The 10,537-nt window shown below is 31.7% G+C and overlaps 1 protein-coding gene and 1 non-coding gene across 2 annotated transcripts; both read right to left on the bottom strand.

Annotated features, from left to right (window-relative positions):
- LOC109837276 (S-norcoclaurine synthase 2-like) lies at window positions 493–4,568 on the bottom strand. The gene is made up of 2 exons (XM_020405443.1): window positions 4,287–4,568; window positions 493–1,011 (listed from the first exon to the last, which is right to left on the bottom strand). Exons 1-2 carry the CDS (start codon window positions 4,468–4,470, stop codon window positions 713–715), a joined length of 483 nt encoding a protein of 160 aa, XP_020261032.1. The 5' UTR covers window positions 4,471–4,568; the 3' UTR covers window positions 493–712.
- TRNAK-CUU lies at window positions 10,323–10,395 on the bottom strand. The gene has a single exon. It is a non-coding gene; the product is annotated as a tRNA-Lys (tRNA).

Here is a 10,537-nt window from a genome sequence, read left to right as displayed (position 1 = left end):
GGACCGCGAGAGGGCGGCGGCGGAGCGAGGGCGGCGGAGCGAGCGCGGGGGAGGAACGATGAAGAGAGGCGCAACATGGCAGGCGTTTGGGTTAGGGTTAGGGAGGGCGGCGGCAAAGGAGAAGGGATTTGGGGGTTTTTTGACAGAGGAGAACAAAGAAATGGGGTTCACGGGCCTTTTTCTTTTTTTCTTTTTTTTTTTTTTGATAAAAAGAGGGAGGGAAAATTCCCTACATCGTAAAAAAAAATGGCCCAACGGTTAGAACTGTTGGGGTTACGAAAAGTTTCCCCAACGGTTCCCACCACCTGTTGGGACTGGCCATCTTTGTACTAGTGGGCTGGGCTGCAGTATATGCGATCATAATGAAGTCATCCATACATATATGCCTCTTTAGAACATGTCATGCTCCATTCTCCACCTATGATTCCATACACAGAACCAACTATATATCCGGGCAAAGACCCTTTCATGCAAGAATACTAGCTCAAAAAATGGAGAATCGCTTGATAATACAAACCAAAGCGCCAAACGTCATCGCTATCATTCAAAGCAAATACTTTAAGCTGTGCAGGATCAATACAAACGGAAAATTACGAACACATTTCCATCTTTATTGTAAACACTACCAGCCTACAGTCTACAGACGAAAGCTTCCGCCTGCAATATTGCAGCAGTGCGGAGAGAAATACTGAGATTGCAGGACACCAGCCAGCTAGGCTTCTGTCGCCTTTTTCTTCTCAGTGAGATGCTTTGAAACTCCCTCAGCTATGGCTGCCAAGGCGGCAGTGGTGACGAAGGAAGCATTTGCTGCGTGCTCATCCGGGAGTTCGTATTCAATGGTGGACTTGATGATGGACGAATCACTGCTCTTCTCTAAAATCTCAAAGCGAACTAAGTATGAGCTGAAGCCAAGGTTCAGATATCCTCCCTCGACGACGATGGCATCCTTCAAGCGTTTCTCATGATCAATCTTGATGAACTTCTCTTTGTAATATGTCATACCTGGAGCTCCTGCCATTAGGAGAGATTAAAATTTTAAGTTTGCTTAGATGTTCTTTTAGAAAATTTATTTATGTTTCCAAACTCCTTGATACTTATAATATCCCTATCTAATCAACAGAAACGGGACTGTGAAGTCATTCAAATCCTTTGATTGATTTAGAAAGGAAGGGATTTTTTTTTATGCATTTACAATATACAGTTAGGTTTCGACAACGAGAAAAGCTATCAATAAGTCAGCAATACTTGTTGAAAGTTGGCACGCTCATAAGTCATGTTATCCAGTTCATTTGCTCTAAGTTGTTACCTCTCTTCTCCCTGCCAACGTCTGTATTAATTTCTCTTCTATACGTTACTCTAAATACTCACTTTTGACAAATTTCTACTTAGTCCCTTTTTGGAGCCTCCAGAGATACGTCTCACGAGATATTGTCGGCATTAGATCCGTTGACAACTAACATGAGGCAGTGCACATCTCCCCTCGACAAAATGTAAATAGGTAATTTGTTTTATGAGGTAGCAAATGTAAGTAGGTAATTTGATGAGGTAGCAGGGTAAATTTCAGAAAACCACCCCAAAAACTTTGGGGCGTATTCCACAAAAACGCCTAAACTTTGTTTGTCCACTAGAGCCTCCAAACTTTTGCCGCAAAACCCTCAATACTACAAAGAGTTTCATATAACACCCAAGGTTTTTTTTTTCTTTTCCTATAAAACCAGCGAAGGAGTAAAGATATTAGGAGAAAAGATGAACTCCAGATTAAACTAGGAAATAACATAACTGGATAGATAATAAAGTCATCCAATTGTTAAAGAGGTTTTTTTTTAATTATGCGACAAAAGTTAAAAGGTACTGGTAATTTGAGACTCTTTGAAATGTTGGAGAATTCGTGAAAAAGGTTTTGATGCAGTACTTTCGTATCCGTAATTAAGCTTTTTTTCCTAGACACTTGCTTGTTTTCATCAGAGTTGTGCGCTTCAACACCTGGTGGGCCCCATCAACAGTGGGGCCCGATGCCCCAACAGCTCTCCTCATTTTGTTTTTGGGCTAAATATCATAAAATAAAAAAAAAAACCCCCCCCCCCCCCCAAAAAAAAAAAAAAAAACAACTTTGGATGATTGTCCAAAAAAAAAATCCCCTTAACTTTCAAAATATGAGAAAACCACCCTTAAGTATAAAGACTATCACAAAGACCCCCTTTAACTTTCACCAAAACCCCTTTCACTTTCAGTTTTATCAAAAAAAAGCCTCCCTTTTAACTTTCAATTTTATAAAAACCCTCTTTAACTTTCAGTTTAATCAAAAGCACTCTTTAACGTTGAGATTTTATCAGAAAACTCTTCTAACTTAGGGGGAGTTTCCAGATAAACTCTCAAGCCAGAAGGGGTTTTCTAATAAACGTAAGCAATGTTTTCTTTTATTTTGAAAGTTAAGGAGGATTTTGATAATCAACCAAAGTTAAGGGGGTTTTATGATATTTATCATTTATTTTAGAACCAGCTTCACAAATTTCATATTAAGTGGTGGGACCCATGACATAGTGACGTGCCTCGCTATTTTATGCAATAGCTTGAGAAATAAATAATAGGGATTTGTATTATAAACCCATTATTGTACAACCAGTTACTTTAAAACCCACATAGGTCTATCTGTTCACGTATACCCAAAATACAAAGCTTATTTTTTTTTTTTTTTGAACTGAAGAAACAGGAATAGCATTCCTGTTCATGTATATATATTTTTGTGAACAAAAAGAAAAAATTTACAGAGAATATACATACCACACAAAAAAATAGAAAAAAGAGCAGTATACACTATACAATGTATATACCCACACAGGTGTATCTGTTCACGTATACCCAAAATACAAAGCTTATTTATCTTTAAACCCAGAATATAGAATATAAAGTGTATAGCCACAAGTTGCATACCTAATAATATAAAATGTATATACCTAAATATTATAGAATGTATAGCTATATATATACTATACAATGTATAGTTACATACTGTCGGCATCGGCACAACTACATAAGGGTGGAGCGATATGCATACTATTATTTACTTTTACATGCATTTACTACTTGGGACACCACTAAATTTAGGCAGGACACTATTGAGAAGTATAAAATTATAAAATTATTAATATAGATCTTAAATATAACCATGGTAATTACATAGGGCCACCAGTGGGATAAAGCTCTAGCTTTGCCACTGACTGGCTACATGGTTTATTTTTTCTAGCGATACATTTTATATTGTATAATTTGGGTTTAAAGGAAAACTCTGTATTATAGGTGTCCGAGAAGATATAGAACTATGTGGGTTTAAAGTAAACGGGAATAGAACTTTGGCTCTATAAAAAACACTAAATGACAAATTAAAGTTGTATTTAGATAAATAAAAAAATCCATGATTTGAAAGGTTTAACTTTTAAAAGCCATAAAATTTATAACTTTTCTAACTTCCATACTCCAAAGTTCCTTTGACACTCTAATACCCTAAGATTAACATCTCTTTGTCTGTGATACCCCCAAAGGCTTTTCCCAATAGTTGCACACTACAAATCTACACATTTTTTATTGAGGCGACCCTTTAAAATTTGAAGGACTTATGAGCAATTTTAAATATGTGAGGGACTAATATGAAAATATGAATATCTGGCTATAGATAAAATATCTCAAATTTTCCTGGAATTTTGTATTGAGAATTTATAAATGGTTCATAAAATTTTAGGTTGTTAATGCTATAGATTTTTTAATTTTAAGTTTATTCATTTTCTTTCAATAGATAATAATAAAGATATTACGATTCTTCTTGAGCATTCATGTTGCCAATCCCCACTTAACATAGAATTTAGCTGTCACTTTGATAGAAATTTACTATTATATCAGTTTCTCCTTTCAACAACAAACTCCTATTTCTTGTCGAAAAGAGTACTGTAAGGCTTCAAAATTGATAAAATAGATAAACTTTGGAGTACCAAAGTCGAAATAAGCCACTAAATAACCAAAAGGATTTTGAATTACTCCTTCAAATTATGCAAATTGCTATCTGGTCTCCAATCTCAATTAAAATTAGTCACTCAAATTAGAAATTACTATTAAGCCTTCTAATTCTTAAGTTTTCTTTAAACTAGTCCTTCAAGTCCAGAATAGAGTTAGCAATTAGAACGATCGATTTGAATCAGCTTATGAGCACGGAGGCATCCAATAGAAATTCCGACGTGCAATAATTTTCATCGGGTGGCCGTAGGATGACGTGGGATGATGGGAAGCAAACTTACCTGGCCCAAGAGTTAATCGAAGAACAGTGCCGACACCGCCATCGCCTTCTTCGACCTCGAACTTTGAGACGACATCCGGCAGCAAGTCGACGGTGAGCTCGGCCAACCGCAGCGTGCTGTAGACTTCCCACACCTCGTAGGCCGGCAGAGCCACTTCAAGCTCATGAGACAGGCTCCCCTTCATTCTCCTCCTTTTCTTTTCTTTTTTGCTTTTTTCCCCTTTTATTTATTTATTTACTTCAGTTGCAACTACGTGAAGGCAGAGAGAGCCTTTGTGATAAAAAATGCGGCTCGTTGTCAGAGGGTTCAAACTCAGAAAGGCCCTTGTGGTTTGCGCTGTAAATCTATTAAGCCCCCAGACTATTATTTGGATCTATTAAACCCCTATGTTTTTTATTTTGAATCTATTTAGCCCCTATGGTGTTTCTCCATAACTAAAGAAATGATATTTTTGTCTTATTGAATCTACTTTTTAGTTATGGAGAAACACCATAGGGGCTAAATAGATTCAAAATAAAAATTATAGGGGCTTAATAGATTCAAATAATAGTCTGGGGGCTTAATAGATTTATGGCGCAAACCATAGGGACCTTTCTGAGTTTGAACTCCGTTGTCAGAATTTAAAGCACAAAAGGCGAGAGGGCAAATTCCTAAGGCGCCCCCACCTAATAAATGACACCAAATAACGTAGTTTGATATTGTGATACTTGGTGTCCAGGATTACAATTTTATACTCTGACGTTTTTGTGGCTGAATGTCACTAATACGAGGAGAAATATATACTCATGCAGAGGTAATAATTTTTTTTTTCAAAATCTATATCTAATTTATGATCGGTAGAATTAAAACTTGGACTGCTGTAATGCTATATTGCTATAGTGTAGCTTTAAAGTTGTAATCAATGTTGAGGTTATAATTTTACATTATAACAATTTATAATGCAATTTGCATTTGAAGATGGAGGTGACAAACACATATGTCACTCCATAGTATAAACTAGTGTAATAAACACACATGTAACTAGAATATTGTAATATTGCAATCACTAATATTAAACTAGTCTAATATATTTGTATTAGTATAATCATCAAGTGCTAAAATGGTCATATACCAATTTTCTTCTTTTCTCATGAGTTTCTATAGGAGACTCTATATCGTTTTTATTTTCTTTATCTTGTTTTCCCCCCTCCTTATATAAAATCTTCCGAGGTTAGCGAGCGGGTAATCCGGCAAAGAATATTTTTGATGCAGGATGAAACAAAAGAGTGAAGATGACGAGATCTTGTGCGCGTTTTTTATTTTTTATTTTTTATTTATAGTTTTTTATTTTTCTTTTTAATTTTTTTGGTGTCGGTTAAATGGTTTTGACTTATTCCATCAATGTACAGCGACATCAAGAAAAATATAGATATTTGGACGATACAAAAAATGCGCACAACTTAACAAAAGCAATAGGGTTGGACATGAGCCGGCTCGACTCATGGGCTGATCCAATCCAACCCTCCATGGGTCACATCCTGACACGGTCGGTAATGGGTCGGGTCAGACCTGGAAATAAAATCTTTCTTTTTATGCAATTACCTCTCTCTTCTTATTGTTCCTTCTCTTCCTCAATTCTCCTTTAAATAAACATTGATAGCATGAGAAAGAGATAAATCAGCGTCCAAATAGAAGATTAAAAGAATTGACGAACGACTGAAATTAAAACTTGAAATCTGCTAAAATTCATCGCAATCCTCGATGATGGATTACAACCATCAATGGTCTGTTGATGATCATTGATGGTTGACTATAGTCCTTTTGATTATGCAAATTCTGGTTTCTAGATTTCTGCGAGTGTTGATTGTAGTTCATCGATGGTCTACGCGATCATTGATGGTCGACTGTAGACCATCGATGCTTTGATTTTGAGTTTTCGTTTCTCCGATTCTTTCATGTAGTCCATCAATGTCTTGACTTGACCATCGATTGTGACTTATGACCATCCATGGTTTAAAGGCTAAAATTAACGTTCGTGCTGATTTTTGCATTATTTTGAACTATAATTTGTTCGTACATGTTTATACTTAAAATGTATCATCTCACAAACATATCAGTAGCGAATGAGAGTTTATTATAAATCAAACATGAATATTACATGAACAACGTTCTAACAGGCTTGTTTGTTATGCTTGAATCAAAATTCTCCAAGTTTGATTGATCAGTTGTGCATAATTTTCTCTTAAATATAAGGTTTTTTCGTAGAAACCACCTTTAAAATATAGTCATTCTATAGAAACGACATTTTATTTTTAATTTATACGTATACCATCTTTAAAGTTTTTTTTGCAATTAACAACATGGACCCACATTTCTGTTAAGTTTTTTCTGTAATTGATCCTACCTAACCTCAATTAATTACAATCTCTCTAATATATTTGGTATTTGATAACTAAACTATAATAGGAAAAACGATAGGAAAAACTTGACCTAAAAGTGAGCACATATAGTTTATGTATAAATTAAAGATGAAATTTGGTTTCCATAGAGCGACCATATTTTAAAGGTGGTTGACTGCAACAAAAAAATATTTTGAAGATGGTTCATGTATAAATTAAAAAATAAAATGTGGTTTCTACAGAATAACATTATTTTAAAGGTGGTTTCTATGAAAAAATCATATATATATATATATATATATATATATATATGTCATCCAAAGCTGGCACTGTTGTAACTTTTGTGTATATTCTATAAATTTATATATTTATAAAATTTTGTACAGATTTCTGATTTTGGTGTTTTACTGCATTGTCATGATAGATAAATTGGGCCGTGGGTGGGATAACTCTCGATGACTCCGGCAACGTTTTGGGGTATTTGCAATCCCTAAAGTGGGAGGAGTGTACTCCTATGTTTGTAAGATATATAGTCGATGATTTGAGATAGATAGATTTTAGTTAAAAAGAAGCACCTCTAGAACTAATATGTTTCTAATTACTAGTTTTTACACATGTGCAATGCACGTGATTTAATACCATGATTAAGTATTTTTGACAGTTTGTGCTATTTTTTCTTTAAACTCTTACATCCCAATTATTTTTTTATGTTTTTTTAAATGGGATACACCCAATTTAAATTTTTATGTTGATATTTGAATTGACAAAAAACAAATATAATTTAAAAATAATTTAAATTTTTATATTTTTTTTGACCGATATGAAACTAAGCTTTATTTGAGAAAGTATAGTATTACAAAGTGAAAAATATTAAAATAATGTTATACAAGGAAGGTGAATATTTAAAACCAATATGGCAAAATAATTGATTTAAAGTATGTTAAAACGATGCAAAAGAGAATATGAAGTTTATTCCTAATCATTGATAGACTTCATAAAAAAATATAAATTAAAGATTAATGCTAACTCTAGTATACTTTTATATGATAAAAACATCCACATAAGAATATAAAAGTATTGAAAAAATTCATGAAACTCTCTTCTAAAGATTCCTATTTTCACTCAAAATAATTAAACTATTCTATACAATATTCAAAAAATATTATTTTTTATTTCTTCTATTTTATTTTTTATTGAGTTAAGATCAATCCTTCTTCAGGTTTATCATTTATCATTTCTCGGGTAATTCTAGAGTATTGTCTTCATCATCTACATCAATTGTGACATCAGGCTAATTTTATATTTTTTATGTTATTATCTTTCCTGGGCTCGTTAATTTTTTATCATCTCATTTAACTTTACAAAGAAGTCAAATGTACTTATGATGTTCAACACAAACTGCTCAAAATATAGACTTTGATTTTTTTTTTATTTCAATGAGAATAAATATTAATTTCATATATATAAAATTCTTTGTGTTCCTAATTTATTACTTAAATAAATTAGAAGCTATCTCTTTATTTTCCTCTAAAATGAATTCTTCTGATGTGCATCCAATAAGAATTTCCGTTATTTTAATAATATTACTTTTGCTCTATCCCTGTTATTTTCTATAAAGATCTAAACTAAATACCTGCATTATTCATTACCAATTTCTCTTAGATTATAATATTAATATTTAATTTGAAGAACACAATATGGAATTTATGAATACTTACTAATTTTTCTTATGTCTTCCATGGAGATTTTTTCTTTGATTAGGATAAAGTTATTAAATTATTTTTTAATATAACTCATTCAGTGCTTCATTAATAGATATGTCTTATATTAATGCCAATTCAATTGATTCATTGACGTTTTCTGAATTTTAGATTTATTTTCATCACTTTCCCATTTGCAATGGAAATAACTCTTCATTGACGTTTTCTGAATTTTAGATTTATTTTCATCACTTTCCCATTTGCAATGGAAATAACTCAATTTTTTTTAAAGTTATCCCTAAATATTCTAATAGTTTCCCCATATGTAATTCCTTGTATTCTTTTACCCTATAAATATTATTAACGTCAAAGATTAAAGTTCTAAATTAAAATCAATTAATGCTAAGGTATAATATTATAGTGTTTTATCATTTCTATGGATTTAAACATCTATCAATTAATGTTACGAATGTATTTTGGCTACCCCAACTTATTACTAAAATTATATGAAATTAATTTAATTTATATAGTGCGGATAAATTTTTAATCTATAATATTTTTAAAAATTTTATCCATTAACCGGATGTTTTAATCAATTCTTATTATTTTTGTTTACCAGTATCAACTTAGACTATTCTTAGATGCTGAAAATGGATAGTAAATCCCTAAATTAGAAATTTTAATATATATATATATGAAAAATACCAAACAATTACACTTTTCTTTGCCAAGTTTTAAAATTTTAGCCCATTTTTGTGGTTTTGAACTTTGAGGGTGTGATTTATAATTTTTAAAATTTTTAAAGAGTTTTTAAAAAAATTTACTTTTAAGTTTGGTAGTTGTAAATTCTATGTTTCATGTGTTGGTGGTAATTTTTTAAATGTTAGTATTTTCTTGTAACTCTAAAATTTTGAGGGTGTCTTTTGTAATTATTAAAACTATAGATTAATTTTGAAAAATATTAAATTTTAGCGGTCTACCAATCGACGAATTTGATGTGTGCTAGTTAAAAATTTTGAAAATTTAGAGTTTTTTTTACGATTTTTAAATTTTGAAGGAGTTTTTAAAAAATTTTGAGGTTAATTTCGGCAAATTTTAATTTTTTAGGTGTCTAAGGGTAATATTTTGAATTTATCTTATGTTATTTACAAATTTTAGAATTTTAGGGTGGTTTTTTATAATTTAAACTTTTAAGGGTGTTTTTATAATTTTTGAGATATTAAGGGTGTTAATTAAAAAATTTAAATTTAAATATCAAAAATTTTAGGTGTATCATGGTAATCTCTTGAATTCATCTGTGTTATTTGTAAGTTTTAAAATTTTAGAATTTTAATGTGCTTGTCTGTAATTTAAACTTTTGAGGGTGTTTCTATAATTTTTGAGACATTGAGGTGTTAACTGTAAATTTTAAATTCTTTGCAAACTAATGTTAATTTTTTAGTTTCATGTTTTTTATTTTAAGTTTTGAGACATTTGGATGATTTTTATAATTTTGAACTTTTCAGGTTCTTTTCTGCAATTTTAAAGCTTTTTATGGTTTTTTGCAATACTTCATGTATTATAATATGTTATCGACTTGTAATTGCTTTATCTTAACAAACTAATATCATTTTTATGTTTTATATATTTTATTAATATTAGTTTTTTTAAATTGTTAAGCTAAACATGGTTCACATAGGATTAGGATAAGATATGATTATGATTAGGATAGATTAAGATATAAATAAAATATTCAAAATAGTGAAGGGTAATATTGACCATTGAAAATTAGAATTTGATTATAGATAAGGTAGTTCAAACTATAAAGGGGTATATTTGTCTAAAAAAGATTTTCCGAACTCGTGCTTTTAAAGGGAGTATGATATGATATGATTAGTTTAGATTAGATTAGCTTAGATGATGTAATAAGTGATCAATCATGCTATTATATGAAAAACAAAATTAAAAATAAAGACAGACGCCCACCGTGGGGCTCGAACCCACGACCACAAGGTTAAGAGCCTTGCGCTCTACCAACTGAGCTAGACGGGCTGTTGTGCTATGTCAGGCTTCCTTTAAATAAGACCTAAAACAAAATTTGATTTAGAACAAGGCTACTTACGTAATTAACTTGAAAAACTTAGGAAAACAGGGCAGTATAAAGTTGGCGAGCCGCCACCCTGAAACCCTAGTG

This window comes from Asparagus officinalis, chromosome 4, assembly GCF_001876935.1.
Source record: "Asparagus officinalis chromosome 4, Aspof.V1, whole genome shotgun sequence".
In the NCBI taxonomy this organism is placed as follows: Eukaryota; Viridiplantae; Streptophyta; class Magnoliopsida; order Asparagales; family Asparagaceae; genus Asparagus; species Asparagus officinalis.
The sequence above is the reverse complement of the archived record's forward strand: the minus strand, read 5'-3'. Positions and strand labels throughout refer to the sequence as shown.